The sequence below is a fragment of the Hemiscyllium ocellatum genome, chromosome 23 (genome assembly GCF_020745735.1).
Source record: "Hemiscyllium ocellatum isolate sHemOce1 chromosome 23, sHemOce1.pat.X.cur, whole genome shotgun sequence".
NCBI classification, from domain to species: Eukaryota; Metazoa; Chordata; class Chondrichthyes; order Orectolobiformes; family Hemiscylliidae; genus Hemiscyllium; species Hemiscyllium ocellatum.
In genome coordinates, this window is record NC_083423.1 from 59,105,212 (window position 1) to 59,124,830 (window position 19,619).

At 42.4% G+C, this 19,619-nt stretch overlaps 1 protein-coding gene across 1 annotated transcript in view; it reads left to right on the forward strand.

Moving 5' to 3' along the window:
• Positions 1-10,531, forward strand: part of LOC132826961 (NUAK family SNF1-like kinase 1) — a 56,339-nt gene extending 45,808 nt beyond the window's left edge. Inside the window, exons 5-7 of the mRNA XM_060843290.1 lie at positions 3,136-3,255; positions 6,687-6,819; positions 8,927-10,531. Of these exons, the coding sequence (XP_060699273.1) occupies positions 3,136-3,255; positions 6,687-6,819; positions 8,927-10,002 (1,329 nt within the window). The 3' untranslated portion in view covers positions 10,003-10,531. The remainder of the gene's footprint in view (positions 1-3,135; positions 3,256-6,686; positions 6,820-8,926) is intronic.
• The last annotated feature ends 9,088 nt before the right edge of the window (positions 10,532-19,619 follow it).

Genomic DNA, 19,619 nt, shown 5'->3' on the forward strand with positions numbered 1-19,619 from the left:
ACCTGCCCTTTAGGTCCTTTTTAAATTTTTCCCCTCTCACCCTAAACCTATGCCCTCTAGTTTTGGACTCCCCGACCCCAGGGAAAAGACTTTGTCTATTTATCCTGTCCGTATCCCTCATAATTTTGTAAACCACTATAAGATTAGATTAGACTTACAGTGTGGAAACAGGCCCTTCGGCCCAACAAGTCCACACCGACCCGCCAAAGCGCAACCCACCCATACCCCTACATTTACCCCTTACCTAACACTACGGGCAATTTAGCATGGCCAATTCACCTGACCCGCACATCTTTGGACAGTGGGAGGAAACCGGAGCACCCGGAGGAAACCCACGCAGACACGGGGAGAACATGCAAACTCCACACAGTCAGTCGCCTGAGTCGGGAATTGAACCCGGGTCTCTGGTGCTGTGAGACAGCAGTGCTAACCACTGTGCCACCCCTCAGCCTCCGACGCTTCAGGGAAAACAGTCCCAGCCTGTTTAGCCTCTCCCTGTAGCTCAAATCCTCCAAATCTGGCAACATCCTTGTAAATCTTTTCTGAACCCTTTCAAGTTTCACAACATCTTTCCGAAAGGAAGGAGACCAGAATTGCACCCAATATTCCAACAGTGACCTAACCAATGTCCTGTACAGCCGCAACATGACCTCCCAACTCCTGTACTCAATACTCTGACCAATAATGGAAAGCATAAGATCCATAAGACATAGGAATGGAAGTAAGGCCATTCGGCCCATCGAGTCCAGTCCGCCATTCAATCATGGCTGATAGCATTTCAACTCCACTGACCCGCATTCTCCCCGTAGCCCTTAATTACTTGTGACATCAAGAATTTATCAATCTCTGCCTTGGAGACATTTAGCGTCCCAGCCTCCACTGCACTCTGCAGCAATGAATTCCACAGGCCCACCACTCTCTGGCTGAAGAAATGTCTCCGCATTTCTGTTCTGAATTTACCCCCACTAATTCTCAGGGTGTGTCCATGGGTCCTAGTCTCCTTGCCTAACGGAAACAATTTCCTAGCGTCCACCCTTTCCAAGCCATGTATTATCTTGTAAGTTTCTATTAGATCTCCCCTTAATCTTCTGAGCTCCAATGAATACAATCCCAGGATCCTCAGCCATTCCTCGAATGTTAGACCTACCATTCCAGGGATCATCCGTGTGAATCTTCGCTGGACACGCTCCAGTGCCAGTATGTCCTTCCTGAGGTGTGGGGACCAAAACTGGACACAGTACTCCAAATGGGGCCTAACCAGAGCTTTATAAAGTTTCAGTAGCACAACGGTGCTCTTATATTCCAACCCTCTTGAGATAAATGACAACATTGCATTTGCTTTCTTAATCACGGACACAACCTGCATGTTTACCTTTAGAGAATCCTCGACTAGCACTCCCAGATCCCTTTGTATTTTGGCTTTATGAATTTTCTCACCACTTAGAAAGTAGTCCATGCTTGTATTCTTTTTTCCAAAGTACAAGACCTCGCATTTGCTCACGTTGAATTCCATCAACTATTTCCTGGACCACTCTCCCAAACTTTCTAGATCCTTCTGCAGCCTCCCCACTTCCTCAGTACTACCTGCCTGTCCACCTAGCTTTGTATCATCGGCAAACTTCGCTAGAATGCCCCCAGTCCCTTCATCCAGATCATTAATATATAATGTAAACAAACGCATACCAAACGCCTTCTTCACTATGCTATCTACCTGCAACTCCACTTTCAAGAAGCTATGAATCTGCACCTCCAAGGTCTCTTTGTTCAGCAACACTCCCTAGGACCTTACCATTAAGTGTACAAGTCCTGCTAAAATTTGCTTTCCCAAAATGCAGCACCTTGCATTTATCTGAATTAAACTCCATCTGTCACTTCTCAGCCCATTGGCCCATCTGGTCCAGATCCTGTTGTAATCTGAGGTAACCCTCTTCGCTGTCCACTACACCTCCAATTTTGGTGTCATCTGCAAACTTACTAACTGTACCTCTTATGCTCACATCCAAATCATTTATGTAAATGACAAAAAGTAGAGGACCCAGCACCGATCCTTGTGGTACTCCACTGGTCACAGACCTCCAGTCTGAAAAACAATCCTCTACCACCACCCTCTGTCTTCTACCTTTGAGCCAGTTCTGTATCCAAATGGCTAGTTCTCCCTGTATTCCATGAGATCTAACCTTGCTAACCTTGCCAAACACCTTACTGAAGTCCATATAGGTCACATCTACTGCTCTGCCCTCATCAATCTTCTTTGTTACTTCTTCAAAAAACTCAATCAAGTTGCCTGACGTTGTTTGATAGTTCCTTGCTCTTCTCTATCACTAGCCTAAACTTTATTACATAATGACTACTTTTAATTAAATGCTCCTCAAAGGCATTTAGTTCACTCAGCACAGTCATTTCCCAGCACTAGATCCAAAAATACCTCATTTCTGATTGGCTGAGGACATTCTAGTCAGTGAAGTTCTCATGAACACATTTCTAAACAATATTTCACTAGTTCCCTTTATGGTAACACTATTCCACACAGAAATTACTGGAGAAACTCAGCAGGCCTGGCAGCATCTGCAGAGAGAGAAAAACAGAGTCTTGAGTCTGATAACTATAACTAGGTTCTGAGGGGATGGAAAACGTTAGTTTTTATGCTGTTTAAAAGGGAACTGGAGCAGATGGTGAGTGCTAATGGTGATAAGAGAGAATTAAAATGTAAAATAGGTGTCAATGGTGAGTTTGAATAGGAGAAAATACGTCGGGTCTTACTTAGAACAAAGCCAACAAGATACAAACAAGACACAGGAACAAAGGTTCAAAATGGAGGCCTAGAGTTGTTGAACTCAATGTTGAATTCTAAAGGCTACGATGTGTTAAAGTATAAAATGAAGTGTTGTTTGCTAGAACCCTTTCTGACACCGTCACTATCTGTTTCATTTTCTGCTCCCATTTTCTGTTCACAGAATAAAACCCATCGTTTTCAGGCCTCAATCACCTCTGAAAACAGGTCACTGGACTGGAAACATTAAGTCTTTCTTTTTCCAAATGCGGTATCTGTTGAGTTTCCTGAGCAGGTAATGTGAGTACAGATTTGAGCATTAACAGTATTTAGTTTTAATTCTATTCCATATAATTCTTTTACAGATTGCAGACTTTGGACTGTCTAATCTGTACCAGAAGGACAAATTTCTACAAACCTTCTGTGGGAGCCCACTTTATGCTTCACCGGAAATTGTCAATGGCCATCCATATCATGGACCAGAGGTTAGTGTTTTAGGCTGGTGAATAAACCAGTGCTTAACCGGGTTAGTGTTCCAAGTTGGTGAATGAACCAGTGCTAAACTGGGTTAGTGTTCCAAGCTGGTAAGTGATCCAGCACTAAATCAGGTTAGTGTCTCAGGCTGGTGAATGAAACAGCACTATACTGGGTTAGTGTTTCAAGTTGGCTGGGTTCATGTGGCAGGCTGGTACATGAACCACTGCTAAACCATGTTAGCTTTCCAGGCTGATGAATGAACTAGAGTTTAACCTGGGTCAGTGTTCCAAGCTGGTAATGGATTAGCACTTGACAGTGTTAGTATCCCAGGCTGGAGCAATTAAACAGCACCTAACTGGATTAGTGTACCAGAATTAGCGAGCACTTAACAAGGATATCAACAGAGGTTGGTGAATAAACCAACATTTAGCCCCTGGTGCTGGTTTTTCTTGATGGGAGATTTACTGATGAAACATTTGCCATTTTAATTTATTTGCAATTGCTTGTTTTTATTCTCAGATAGTTGATTGAAGAGTCAATAAATGATAATGTTGAAGTATTCTTTGGAATTACATTTTAATAATTGTCATCTGACCTATTTAGTCAACAAATATTGTCATTATGAATGGGAAATTAGCTAATTGCTATAAGTTAGTCAGTCCAAATAATTTGATGACGAAATGGTGTAAGTTAGTAGAAGAGTGAGTAAGGCAGGCAGGATTTGTTCTTGTCTTACCCTGGAACAAACCTTTTTGAATAAGGAGAAAGTGAGGACTGCAGATGCTGGAGATCAGCGCTGAAAATGTGTTGCTGGAAAAACGCAGCAGGTCAGGCAGCATCCAAAGAGCAGGAGAATCGACATTTCGTGCATGAGCCCTTCTTCAGGAATTCTGAATTCCCGAAGAAGGGCTCATGCCCGAAACGTTGATTCTCCTGCTCTTTGGATGCTGCCTGACCTGCTGCGCTTTTCCAGCAACACATTTTCAGCTTTTTGAATAAGGACACAACATTCACTACCCTCCAGTCTTTCAGAACCTCACCCGTGGCTAACATTTAGATACATTCTCTACAGTGTGGAAACAGGCTCTTCAGCCCAACAAGTCCACATCGCCCCTCCAAAGAGAAACCTACCCAAATCCATTCCCCAACCCTATATTTAAGTGGGGTTGAAATGCCCATCAGCCATGATTGAATGGCGGAGTGGACTCAATGGGCCGAATGGCCTTACTTCCACTCCTATGTCTTATGGCCTTATGGTCTTAACCCTGACTAACGCACCTAACACTGTGGGCAGTTTAGCATGGCCAATTCACCTGACATGCACATCTTTGGATTGTGGGAGGAAACCGGAGCACCCAGAGGAAACCCACGCAGACACAGGGAGAATGTGCAAACTCCACCCAGACAGGCGGGAATCGAACCCAGGATCCTGGTGCTGTGAGGCGGCAGTACTAACCACTGAGCCCATGATTCAAGAAACTGAACAACCAGGGTGAAACGGAAGGAAATCTGGAATTTTAGCACGCAAAGCATTGTTCAAAATTGTCGCAATCACTGCAACATCACTCAAGTTCAGAATCCAGTTGCAATCACTTCAGTGATTTATGTTAAATAAATGTGCTAAAGCTCTGCTCAGAAAGTTCTAGATTCTAAGGATGTTAATGCTGGTCATCAAACTCAGGTGGCTAGATGCCAGGAGAATGCATTGTGGGATATCTCTGGTGTCAGTACTGATTGGACACAAAGGCAACACCAACTCAGTCTCAAAGCATTAATGTTACAACTCAGAGAAGCACACTCTAGTCATTGTGTGCTCATGTAACTGATCACAAGCCATTGGATAAATCTCCTGATCCTGATCGGATATATCTAAGAACCTTGCAAGAGGCTAGAGAAGAAATTGCAGGCATCCTAGCTGATACTTTTGTATCATCATTCGCCACTGGTGAGGTTCTGAAAGACTGGAGGGTAGTGAATGTTGTGTCCTTTTTCAAGAAGGGCTGCAAAAAAAACCCCTGGGAACTACAGACCAGTAAGCCTAACATCAGTATTAGATAAGTTACTCCTGAAGATTCTGACCGGTAAGATACACATGCATTTGGAAAGACAGGATTGATTAGGAGTAGTCAACATGGCTTTGTGCGTGAAAGATCATATCTCACAAATTTGTTGGAGCTCTTTGATGAAGTGAGCAGGAAGGTGGATGATGGCAGGGTGGTAGATGTAGTCTACATGGATTTCAGTAAGGCCTTTGATAAGATTCCATATGGTAGATTGCTCTGGAAGATTGGATCGCATGGAATCCATAGGGAGCTGGCAAATTGTATAGGAAGCAGAGGGTAATAGTGGATGGATGCTTGTAGAACTGGAGGCTTGTGACTAGTGGAGTGCCTCAGGGGTTGTTGCTGGGCCCATTGCTGTTTGTTATCTATATCAATGATTTAAATGAAAATGTACAAGGCATGATTAGTAAGTTTGCTGATAACGTTGAACAGTGGACAGTGAGGAAGAGTATTATAAATTGCAGCAGCTGCTTGATCAGCTACGGAAGTGGGCTGAGAAATGGTAAATGGAGTTTACTATAGGTAAGTGTGAGGTGTTGCACTGTGGAAAGTCAAATTAAGGTAGGAGTTTCTTGGTGAATGGTAGGGCCTTAAGGAGTGTAATGGAACAGGAGGACCTTGGAGTTCAGGTGCAAGGTTCTCTGAGAGCAGAGTCACAGGTAGACAGGGCATGAAGAAGGCTTATGGCACACTGGCCTTCATTAGTCATGGCACTGAGTATAGAAGTTGGGAAGTTATATTGCAGTTGTACAGGATATGAGGCTGCACTTGGGAGTATTGTGTTCAGTTTTAGTCACCTTACTATAGGAAGAGTATTTTTAAACTAGAAGGAGTGCAGAAGAAATTTACAAGGATGTTGCAAGACTCGAGGGTCTGAGTTGTAGGAAGAGGTTGGACAAGCTAGGACTATTTTTCTTTAGAGAGTAGGAGACTGAGGGGGTATCCTATAAAAGTGTATAAGATCATGAGTGGCATGGATAGGGTGAATGCAGTCAGGAATCAAAGACTGGAGAGCATCAGTTTAAGGTGAGAGCAGAAAGAATAAAAAGGAACCTGAGGTGCAGCTTTTATAAACAGAGGGTGGTACTCATATGGAATGAGCTGTCAGCGGAAGTGGTTGACGTGTGCACGTTAACATTTAAAAGGCATTTAGACAAGTACGTTGATAGGAAAGATTTAGTAAGATATGGACCAAGTGCAGGGAAATGGGGTTAGCGTGGAGGGACATTCTGGTTGGCATGAACTTGTTTGGGCCAAAGGACTTGTGTATGTGCTGACTCTATCACTCTATACAGAGGAGTGAGTTTGTGAATCTGTGGAAGATCTCACTATCTGCAGTCTGGAGCTGATTGGGTGTTCCCGTTTGGCACTCTCAGGTAGACAGCTGGGCTCTGGGTGTGCTACTGTATACTCTGGTTTATGGGACCATGCCATTTGATGGTTGCGACCACAGAAATCTCGTCAGGCAGATAAGCAGCGGGGATTATCAGGAACCCACTCCACCATCAGGTAGGTGACAGTTGATAAGAAGGTACTGATGAACTGAAAATAGTGGGCTTAGTGCCAATAATGAGTAACCATGTAGAATCCAAAACTTGAGCACATGTTAATCCAGAGCAGCGAAAATAAAGAATCAAGTTTGACTGATTTATGCAGCCACACATACATGTAGCTTAAAGGGGCTCAACCTGATAATGATAATGTTGGAGTATTCCTTTGAATTACATTTTAATAATTGTTAACCAATCCATTTTTAATTAATAAGTATTGTCCACATGACTGCGAAATTAACACAGTCAGTCCAAATAATTTGATTTAATTTACCTTCTGAAGGTGTTGAGTGGCCTGAGCAGAACCCAGAGTGATTTTCTTTTAGCTTAGCTAATGCTGCTTGATGGCACTGCCAATGGACACCTTTTTTGATGACCAAGATGTGGCATTAATGGCTGGCTAACTTTGATTTTGTCTGCTTTTTGTGGACAGGATAATCCACATTGTCCAATTGATGCCAATGCCACAGCTGTACTGGAAAAGCTTGGCTAGGTGCACACCTAATTCTGGAGCGTAAATCTTCAGTATTCTGACCAATTCTGGCCATGCTGTTTAGAATGGCTTTAAAGAGGACACAGAATAAATTTAATCAGATATTTCAGGTCATGAATAACAATTATGTGGAGAGTCATTTGCTCTTTGATAGAACCAGCACAAAGTTAATGGGCCTATAGCTGTCCTGCAGAATTATTTAATTCAATGCAACCTTGGAAAGTCTGATGAAAACCCTTTATTAGATTGAGCAAGAAGGCAACAAAATATAACCTCATATTCAGTGTATATTAGATGTGAGTACTAATGATAACTCATGAACTCACATTTAGCCAGGCCTTAATGTTGTCTAAACTAGTTCCCATGCTTCATTTTCTTTAATAATTCTTTTCTGGATTGTGGTTGTCAATGACAAGGCCATTGTTGCCCATTTTGCATTGTCCTTGAACTGCGAAGCCATTGTGGCTGTGAATCCAGAGATATATATATATAGGTGAGACTAGTTAAGGATGGTAGATTTCAAAGTGAAACAGATAGATTTTCACAACAATTGACAATGGTTTCCCAGCTATCATTAGACTAGCTTTTAATTCCACATGTACTAATTGAATTCAAATTTCACCAGATTCCATGCAATGGATTTTAAATCGCATTCTCAGATACTTAACCTAGATCTCTAGTATGGTAGTCCATGACAATACCATTACATCACTGAAACTCCCTCCCTAAAAGCAAGTATATTTCATGAATTTGTGCATTCCTTTCCTTAGTGCGTTGCCATAACAACACATTCTAACCACATCTGATCAATTTTCTTTCAAGATGTCCATGCAATAACAGTGCTTTAGTGAGAAACTACACATATCATTTGTGATATTTTTCTTTTCACCTGTTCCTACTACATCCAAAATGCAGGCTTATTCAAACTCCTTATAGATATTTGACTGATTTACCATGGCATTACTTATCTCTTCTCACTGTGGTAAATGTTTCCCATGCTCCAGGTCATTGTGGAACGAAACCTTGTATTTTATAGTTTCCTGTAGCTGTTCGCCCTGGTACATCGATACTCTCAGTTTGAGAAGAGCTCTTCACAAATTAAAGGGATAGGGTGACCAGGATTGATGTGATGTGAATTGAAACCCAAGCCAGGCATACACAGTAAATGATTAACAGATGGGGGCGATGGTGTAGTGATATTGTCACTGTACTAGTAATTCAAGGGCCTAGATTAATCACAGCAGATGGTGAAACTTGAATTCATTTCATAAATCTGCAACTATCATTAAAAACCCATCTAGTTCACTAATATCCTTCAAGAAAGAAAATCTGCCATCCTCACCTGATCTGACTCCAAACCAACAGCGATGTGGCTTACACTTAACTGTGCTCAGAAATGACCGAGCAAGCAACTCTGTTCAAAAGCAATTAGGGATGAGCAATAAATGTTGGCATTGCCAGCGTTGCCCTAGTGTTGTTAAAGAATAAAACAGAATGTTAAGGTCAATCCTGTAAAGAGCGAGAATCATGGCCAGGAATCGCAATGTGACTGTCTGTTGCTGCTCCCTGACAGATGCCCGTGGCCTTATCAGGTGGATGTTGATGGTGAATCCTGAGCGGCGAGCCACAATTGAGGACATCGCTAACCACTGGTGGGTGAATTGGGGTTATCAAGCGAGTGTGTGTGACTGCAATCCTTTTGGAAGCTCAGAGGTTAGCTTTATCGGTTGGCAACATCACTCACGCTGTTCACAGTCAGAGGGCGAATCGAAGCTAAAATGCTCGGTAAAGCAGTTCCAATCTCAGGGAGTGCGAGCAGCCCAGACATCTGTGAAGAAGTCCAAGAAAGAGACTGACATTGCTCACTGTCTACATGAAGGAATGCCAAGCAACAAGTGCATACTGAAAAGGCCCAAAGGAATTTTAAAGCAGAAGATGGCTGAAGACTGTCACGCTCACAGCACTGGGGCTGTGAAAGTAGCTTCAGAGCATGAACTTAGCATGAGCAGTCCCTCTGCTGGAGCCGTTGGAGGCGTTGAAGCAACTTCTCTGTGCACACAAACGGCTGAAAACTCCATTGTGAAGCCGAAGAAGGGAATTCTGAAAAAAGCACAGCAGAGAGAATCTGGTTATTACTCTTCCCCCGAGCGCAGTGAATCGTCAGAGCTCCTGGATCGGGACTGTGCGGCTAATACCAACTCCATCTGCTCTCCTAAGCATGGTGCAGGTTTTAAGGGCCTTGGCATAATGGCCCAGGGAAGGAAAGGAATCCTGAAGCACACTGGCAAGTTATCAGATTCTGCCATGAACAGTGAATCACCATCAGAGATTACAGAGTTAACACAGCAGGTGACAGAAGCTCAAGGCTGCAGCCCCTCATCCACAATTAAAGACAAGGGCAGCCTCCTCTCTAAAGAGTCATTCACGCTGCACCATTTACCAGAAGACAGGCCAATTCGCAGCTGTGTCTCTGCAGGAAACCTGCTGCATCTCGAAGACTTTGAGGGGCTGAGGATCCACCAACCTCTTCGCCACATGAAAGCTTTCTGTCAACAACTGAGTGACAGCAGCTCCTCTCTGCTCACGGACATGGACAATTTCACTCAGATCTACAAGAAAGCTCTAGAGATAAGCAGCAATTTGGAATGAGGAGTTTGTGTGTGACAGCTGAATGCATGGACTGGTTTGTTCGCATTTAATGGTAATATCAGAAGCATGGTAAGAGTCCCTTGTAGTACCACTGAATGGGCTCTAAGTAAATGAAGGGGGAGAAGGATTGGAAGGTAAATACTAATAATGAGGCCAAGTGATTATAACGAAGTGTATTGGGGTTATTGAGGCATCTGAAGAACTAGAGGATTCACATTGAGGTTTGGATGTATACTGAATTGAGATGTTTAAGACTGGTTTTTGGGAAGCTGTTATCAGGATTGTTCTCTCCTGTTTTGACAGGAACTCCACAATCAGAATTGAAGGAGCTGAAAGCTCAAATTATTGGACAGTCATTTAACAGTTTGGCTGTAATAAGACTTGAAAAGGATGAAACTCCAGAGTAAAGATGTCTTAATGAATGAATGAATGTGATGTCTATATTCATAAACTAAAACCAATGATTGCATCTAGCAGTGACTAGCATGTGTAAAATTATTTGGGTATATCATTATTCCTGTGAAACTTGACTGGGTAATATTTCCATGGTATGTATTGTATTTCTGCTGAATGTGATATTATTTATGTCAGTGTGCTTTTAATTTATTGGCGTCTCAGCCATTTGTTGCTGTAATGTATTGCATGAAATGATAAAATTGTGCTAATGTTTTAACCTAAAATCAGAGTTGACACTGAATAATCTGTTTGGCAAGATGTCACTAGGCAAAAGAACACTTTCTACAGTAATCATTGATTCAAGAAAAATCAGCAACATTGCTGATGTCAATGTACTAAACTGGACATGCATGAAAGTCAATGTTTGTTTTGTTTGCAGAAGACAAGGGGTGGAATCTTGTAAGGGTCAAAGTGATGTGGGCTCTGATGGTGTGTGTGAATGAAGTGCAGTAATGCCCAACTTGAAATCTCATGCCATACTTTATGCTTTTCACAAGCAGTATGGTGATACAACATTCTCTCTGGGTAGTGGTTAGATGCCAATTAACTCATTGCTGCTTGTCAAATGCCTTGTTAACACCACAGTTCACTTATTACCCCAAATAAGTTAGATATTGGAAAACATGACAAGGAAACTTGAATGAGCCCCTGGTAGATTTAGCTCACTATTTGCTCTGAGCCATCTGTATGTTGGATATTAGGCATCAACATCTCAGGGCATATTCTATGGGCACCAGCCACACACACCCTACATCCACAGGTATGAGCATCTGACATGTACAAGCCTTTAAGAACCCTTGTGGGACAGTGGCACTGCTGCCTCAAAGCACCAGAGACCTAGGTTCAATTCCTGCCTCAGGCAACTGTCTGTGTGGAGTTTGCACGTTCTCCCCGTGTCTGTGTGGTTTTCCTCCGGGTGCTCCGGTTTCCTCCCACAGTCCAAAGGTGTGCAGGTTAGGTAAACGTAAATGTAGGGGAATGGGTCTGGGTGGGTTGCTCTTTGGAGGGTCGGACTTGCTGGGCCGAAGGGCCTGTTTCCACAGTGTAAATAATCTAATCTAATCTAATCTAAACTCCAAACCACTTAAAGGGCAGTTGTGCCCTTCAAAGCTGCACTTGGAGCTGCACCAGCAATTCTCATTATAATGCTGCAGCAAGGACACAATATGTTCAGACACATACAGCCTTGTCCAGTCCACGAGCTGGGTGTATCTCCAGGCCCTTCACTCACTGTCATAGTGCTCACTTACTCTGAGACTGTCTGGATGCAATTGTATCTTGTCTCACATTTTTGCACTTTACTCCCAGCAAGTAATATGAGGTTTGTATCACTGTTTTCATGCTGTATAATTCCCCCAGCCAGAAGAAAATTTGTATTTTGAACGTGGAAAAATAGCTCTTTGATATGAGTCTGATGAAACAATTATGTTCGATAGGCAGATCCAAATCTGAAGAAAAGCATTTCATTTGCTTTCAGTGGAAGTGTTCAATGAATCAGTCTGTGGTAAGCCTGATGTCAGTAGTGGGTAAGTTGTTGGAAGGGGTTCTGTGGACAGGATGATATGCATTTGGAAAGGTAATGACTGATTTGGAATCGTAAACATGGATTTGTGCATGGGAAATAGTGTCTCTCTAACTTGATTGCGTTTTTTGAAGAAGTGACAAAGAGGGTTGGTGAAGGAAGAGCAGTGAACATTATCTGTATAGACTTCAGTAAGGCATTCGATAAGGTTCCACATTGGTAGACTGGTTAGCAAGGTTAGACCACATGGAATACAGGGAGAACTAGCCATTTGGATACAAAATAGGGATGAAGATAGGAGGTGGTGGTGGAGGATTATTTTGAGGACTACAGGCCTGTGACCAGCAGTGTACTGTAAGGATTGGTGCTGAGCCCACTACTCTTTGATATTTGTATAATGATTTGGAATTGAATATAGGAAGTATGTTTAGTAAGTTTGCAGATGGTCCAATGGGCCAAGGAGTGGCAGGTGGAGTTTAAATTAGATCATTTTGAGGTCTGCGTGTTGGAAAAGCAAATCAGGGCAGGACTTACACACTTAATGGCAAGGTCCTGGGGAATGTTCCCACACAAAGAGACCTTGAGGTGTAGGTTCACTGTTCCTTGCAAGTGGAGTCACGGTGAAGAGGGCGTTTGGTATGCTTTCCTTTGTTTGTCAGTGCATTGAACAAAGGAGGTCATGTTACGGCTGTATAGGACAATGGTTGTGCCACTTTTGGAATACTTCATTCAATTCTGGTCGTCTCTGCAACAGGAAAGAAGGTGTGAAATGTGAAAGGGTTCAGAAAAGATTTACAAGGATGCTGCCAGGGTTGGAGGGTTTGAGCCATATGTAGGGGCTGAATAGGCTGGAGCTTTTTTTCCTGGAGTGTTGGAGGCTGAGGGGTGACCTTTATAGAGGTTTATAAAATCATGAGGAGCATGGATTGGGTGAATACCAATGTCTTTTCCCCAGGGTAGGAGAGTTCAGAAGCAGAGGACATAAGCTTAAGGTGAGAGGGGAGAGATTTAAAAGGAACCTAAGGGGCAATTCTTCATGCAGAGGGTGGGGTGTGTATGGAATGAGCTGCTAGAGGAAGTAATGGAAGCTAGTACACTTACAACATTGAAAAGGCACCTGGATGGGTATATGAATAGGAAGGGTTTAGAGGGATATGGGCCAAATGCTTGCAAATGGGACTAGATTAATTTACAATATCTGCTCGGCCTGTATGAGTTAGACCAAAGGGCCTGTTTCCGTGCTGTACATCTCCATGACTCTATGAGAAACTTCTGCACAGGGTTTTGAATCTTTGGAATTATGCATTCCATACAGTAATGATTGCCCCATTATTTAAAGCTACGATAGAAAGATTTTGGTATTTGGAGATTCAAGGGATATGGGAAGGTGGAATTAAAGCCCAAGCATGATCATATCCAATAGGGAGGCAGATTGAAGGGGCTGAAAGATCTACTCTCTTGTATGGTTATGATGGTGATATATTTCAGCAGGACACTGATGGGCTGCTGAATAGGTGGAAACAGCAATTGAATTCAATGCAGAGATGTATGATGTGATTCATCTTTGTACAAACAACAATGGGCAGGATGGCCCAATTTCTGCTCCTGTGTCTTATGGTCTGCAATATCAAATAAAATATATAATTCTATAGAGGCTACAGAAGCAGAAAATGCACCAATCACTGAATGTGGGAGAGTAGGTTGAGGAAATGGTTGGTAAGGCATATGGAAACCTGGACTTTATAAAGTGGTAGAGAGAGCAAAAACACAGAATTCATGAGAAACTTGTACAACACACTGGTACAGCCTCATCTTCATAGCGTTCAATTCTGGGCATTGTATTTAATGAATGCTCTGAAAGCTTTATAGATGGTGCCAAAAAAAAGTAATGAGAATGGTTCCAGGGAATGAAGGATTTCAGTAATGTGAATAGATTGGCGTAGCTTTTTTTTGTATTTAAAAAAGTTAAGAGACTTGGTAGAAGGGTTCAAAATCACGACAAGTTCAGAGATTCAATTCAAATTATTTTCAATGTCAGAAGGCATGTACTGAAGGTGACTGGCAAAAGAACGCTAAGAGAAAGCTTTTTTAAGCAGGAAAAGGTTAGGATTTAGAATGCATAACCCAAGTGTATCGAAAACAGTTCAATGTGGGAGACTGGAGAAGCAGCTAAAAAGTGTAACATGGTGGTTAAGTCTGACTGTGTGATTTGCTAATAAAACCGTATCACAGCAATGATACAATGTCACAGCTTACTCGTTCTTGCAGCCTCAGAAATATACACAGTAAAATGCTTTTAGAGTCAGAGAGATGTATAGCATGGAAACGGATCCTTCAGTCCAACCTGTCCATGTCGATAAGATATCCCAACAAAATCTAGTCCCATCTGCCAGCACTCAGCCCATATCCCTCCAAACCCTTCCTATTCATATACCCATCCAGATGCCTTTTCAATGTTGCAATTGTACCAGCCTCCACCACTTCCTCTGGCAGCTCATTCCATACACGTACCACCCTCTGCGTGAAAATGTTGCCTCCTAGGTCTCTTTTATTTCTTTCCCCTCTCATCCTAAACCTATGCCCTCTAGTTCTGGACTCCCCCATCCGAGGGAAAAGACTTAGTGTATTTATCCTAACCATGCCCCTCATGATTTTATAAACCTCTGTAAGGTCAGCCCTCAGCCTCCAATGCTCCAAGGAAAACAGCCTCTCCCTATAGCTCAAATCCTCCAACCCTGGCAATATCTTTGTAAATCTTTTCTGAACGCTTTCAAGTTTCACAACATCTTTCTGATAGGAAGGAGACCAGAATTGCATGCAATATTCCAAAAATGGCCGAACTAATATCCTGTACATCCGCAACATGACCTCCCACCTCCTGTACTCAATACTCTGACCAATATAGGAAAGCATTCCAAACGCCTTCTTCACTATCCTATCTACCTGTGACTCCACTTTCAAGGAGCTATGAACCTGCACTCCAAGGTCTCTTTGTTCAGCAACACTCCCTAGGACCTTACCATTAAGTGTATATGTCCTGCTAAGATTTGCTTTCCCAAAATGCAACACCTCACATTTATCTAAATTAAATTCCATCTGCCACTTCTCAGCCCATTGGCCCATCTGGTCAAGATCCTGTTGTAATCTGAGGTAACCTTCTTTGCTTTCCACTGCACCTCCAATTTTGGTGTCATCTGCAAACTTACTAACTGTACCTCTTATGCTTGCATCCAAATCATTGATGTAAATGATGAAAAGTAGAGGACCCAGCACCGATCCTTGTGGTACTCCACTGGTCACAGGTCTCCAGTCTGAAAAACAACCCTCCACCACCACCCTCTGTCTTCTACCTTTGAGCCAGTTCTGTATCCAAATGGCTAGTCCTCCCTGTATTCCATTAGACTAAACCTTGCTAACCAGTCTCCCATGGGGAACCTTGTCAAATGCCTTACTGAAGTCCATACAGATGACATCTACTGCTCTGCCCTCATCAATCCTCTTTGTTACATCTACAAAAAACTCAATCAAGTTCATGAGACATGAGTTCCCACGTACAAAGCCATGTTAACTATCCCTAATCAGTCCTTGCCTTTCCAAATACATGTACATCCTGTCCCTCAGGATTCCCTCCAACAACAGTAGATGTCATCTGTATGGACTTCAGTAAGGCATTTGACAAGGTTCCCCATGGGAGACTGGTTAGCAAGGTTAGATCTCATGGAGTACAGGGAGGACTAGCCATTTGGATACAGAACTGGCTCAAAGATAGAAGACAGAGGGTGGTGGTGGAGGGTTGTTTTTCAGACTGGAGGTCTGAGACCAGTGGAGTACCACAAGGATCGGTGCTGGGTCCTCTACCTTTCATCATTTACATAAATGATTTGGGTTTGAGCACAAGAGGTATAGTTAGTAAGTTTGCAGATGACACCAAAATTGGAGGTTTAGTGGATAGTGAAGAGGGTTACCTCAGATTACAACAGGATCTTGACCAGATGGGCCAATGGGCTGAGAAGTGGCAGATGGAATTTAATTCAGATAAATGCGAGGTGCTGCATTTTGGGACAACAAATCTTCGCAGAACTTAGACACTTAATGGCAAGGTCCTAGGGAGTGTTGCTGAACAAAGAGACCTTGGAGTGCAGGTTCATAGCTCCTTGAAAGTGGAGTCACAGGTAGATAGGATAGTGAAGAAGGTGTTTGGAATGCTTTCCTAAGGCTCAAAGGTAGAAGACAGAGAGTGGTGGTGGAGCATTGTTTTCCAGACTGGAGGCCTATGACAAGTGGAGTGCTACAAGGATCCACTACTTTTCATAATTTATATAAATGATTTGGATGTGAGCATAAGAGGTATAGTTAGTAAGTTTGCAGATGACACCAAAATTGGAGGTGTAGTGGACAGTGAAGAAGGTTACCTCAGATTACAATGTTAAAAATCACACAACACCAGGTTATAGTCCAACAGGTTTAATTGGAAACACTAGCTTTCGGAGCGCTGCTCCTTCATCAGGTGGTTGTGGAGGACACAATTGTAAGATACAGAATTTATAGCAAAGGTTTACAGTGTGATGTAACTGAAATTATACATTGAAAAATACCTTGATTGTCTGTTGAGTCTTTCATCTGTTCGAATACCATGATAGTTTCACTTCTTTCATGTGTAAATCACAAAACATTTTTATAAAATAGTTGCATTCTCAGGTTAACTGTAACAATTGGTGTTAGCTAGACAATATGTTGAAGGTGTTAGCCCCCTGTGTTCTCTGTCTATGCCATGTTTAGTTTGATTCTAATCTAAAAAGTGAGATAACAGAGTTTTGCATGAATTCATGCAGGTTTTGAGCAAAGTACAATGTAACTCTGCAAGTACAAATTCACCCCACAAAATATATGTAATGTATGCATGTGGGTCTTTGTGTCTGTGTCTGTGTGTGTGTGTGTGTGTGTGTGTGTAGTGCAATGGAGAGGGCCTCAATCGGGACCTTGGGTTCATGTCACACGACAGGTGACCACCATTGCACTGCACACACGCACACACACTCTCACATGTACCCCCTCACAGACTTAAGACACTCTACACTCACATACACACACATATACACTCTCACTCACAATCACAACCCCCCAACCCAGACAGACACACACACACACACACACACACACACACACACACACAAAGACCCACATGCACACACATACATATATTTTGTGGGGTGAATTTGTACTTGCAGAGTTACATTGTACTTTGCTCAAAAACTGCATGAATTCATTTAAAACTCTGTTATCTAACTTTTTAGATTAGAATCAATCTAAATATCATGGCATAGACAGACACACAGGGGCTAACACTTTCAACATATTGTCTAGCTGACACCAATTGTTACAGTTAACCTGAGAATGCAACTTTTTATAAAAAGATTTTGTGATTTACACATGAAAGAAGTGAAACTATCATGGTATTCGAACTGATAAAAAGACTCAACAAACAATCAAGGTATTTTTCAATGTATAATTTCAGTTACATCACACTGTAAACTTTTGCTATAAATTCTGTGCCTTACAATTGTGTCCTCCACAACCACCTGATGAAGGAGCGTCGCTCCGAAAGCTAGTGTGCTTCTAATTAAACCTGTTGGACTATAACCTGGTGTTGTGTGATTTTTAACTTTGTACACCCCAGTCCAACACCACCATCTCCAAATCAAATTACAATGAGATTTTGATCAGATGGCTAATGGGCTGAGAAGTGCCAGATGGAGTTTAATTTAGATAAATGTGAGATGTTTCATTTTGGGGAGGCAATCATAGCAGGACTTATACACTTAATGGTAAGGTCCTAGGGAGTGTTGCTGAACAAAGAGACCTTGGAGTACAAGTTCATAGCTTCTTGAAATAAAATTGCAGGTAGAAATGATAGTGAAGAAGGTGTTCGGTGTGCTTTCCTTTATTGGTCAGAGTATTGAGTACAGGAGTTGGGAGGTCATGTTGCGGCTGTACAGGATATTGGTGAGGCCACTGTTGGAATATTGTGTGCAATTCTGGTCTCCTTCCTATCAGAAAGATGTTGTGAAACTTGAAAGGGTTCAAAAAAGATTTACAAAGATCTTGCGAGGGTTGGAGGATTTGAGCTATAGGGGGAGATTGAATAGGCTAGGTCTGTTTTCCCTAGAACGTTGGAGGCTGAGGGGTGACCTTATAGAGATTTATAAAATCATGAGGGGCATGGTTAGAATAAATAGACAAAATCTATACCCTGGGGTGTGGGAGTTCAGAACTAGAGGGCGTAGGTTTAGGGTGAGAGGGGAAATATATAAAAAAAGATCTACGGGACAACTGTTTCACACATAGCGTGGTATGTATATAGAATATGCTGCCATAGAAAGGAGTGGAGGCTAGTACAATTGCAACATTGAAAAGGCCTCTTGACAGCTATATGAATAGGAAGGGTTTGGAGGGATATGGGCCGGGTGCTGGCAGGTGGGACTAGATTGGGTTGGGATGCCTGGTTGGCATGGATGGGTTGGACCAAAGGGTCTGTTTCCGTGCTGTACATCTCAATGACTCTACTTCCTGTATACTCTTGTAAGGATTCACTCGATCTATCCTGTCTATACCTGCTTCCTTCTTTTTCTTAACCAAACCCTCAATTTCTTTAGTAATCCAGCATTCCCTAAACTCACCAGCCTTTCCTTTAACCCTAATAGGAATATACTTTCTCTGGACTCTCGTTATCTCATTTCTGAAGGCTTCCCATTTTCCAGCCGTCCCTTTACCTGTGAACATTTGCCCCCAATTAGCCTTTGAAATTTCTTGCCGAATACCGTCAAAATTGGCCTTTCTCCAATTTAGAACTTCAAGGTTTAGATCTGGTCTATCCTTTTCCATCACTATTTTAAAATGAATTGAATTATGGTCGCTGGCCCCGAAGTGCTCCCCCACTGACATCTCAGTCACTTGCCCTGCTTTATTTCCCACGGGTAGGTCAAGTTTGCACCTTCTCTAGCAGGTACATCCACGTACTGAATCAGAACATTTCTCTCCATCTAAACCCTTAACACTATGGCAGTCCCAGTCTATGTTTGGAAAGTTAAAATCCCCGACCATAACCACCCTATTTTTCTTACAGATAACTGAAATCTCCTTATAAATTTGTTTCTTAATTCCCTCTGATTATTAGGGGTCTATAAAACAATCCCAATAAGGTGATCACCCCTTTCATCTTTCTCAGTTCCACCCAAATAACTTCCCCGGATGTATTTCCAGGAATATCCTCCCTCAATACAGCTGTAATTTGGGGGCATAACTACAAATTGAGGGGTGATAGATCTAAGATGTCAGAGGCAGGTTCTTTACTCAGAATGGTAAGGGCATGGAATGCCCTACCTGCCAATGTAGTTAATTCGGTTACATTAGGGAGATTTAATCAATCCTTGGATAAGCATGTGGATGATGATGGGATAGTGTAGGGGGACGAGCTGAGAATAGTTCATAGGTTGGTGCAACATCGTGGGCCGAAGGGCCTGTTCTGGAGTCGGGTATGTTTTGGCGCTGATCATTTAGCCCCGTCGTTTTGGCTCTAAACTGTTTTGGCGCTCATTACTTTGGCGCTGAGCTATTTTGGCGCCGATTCAGAATTTTAAAA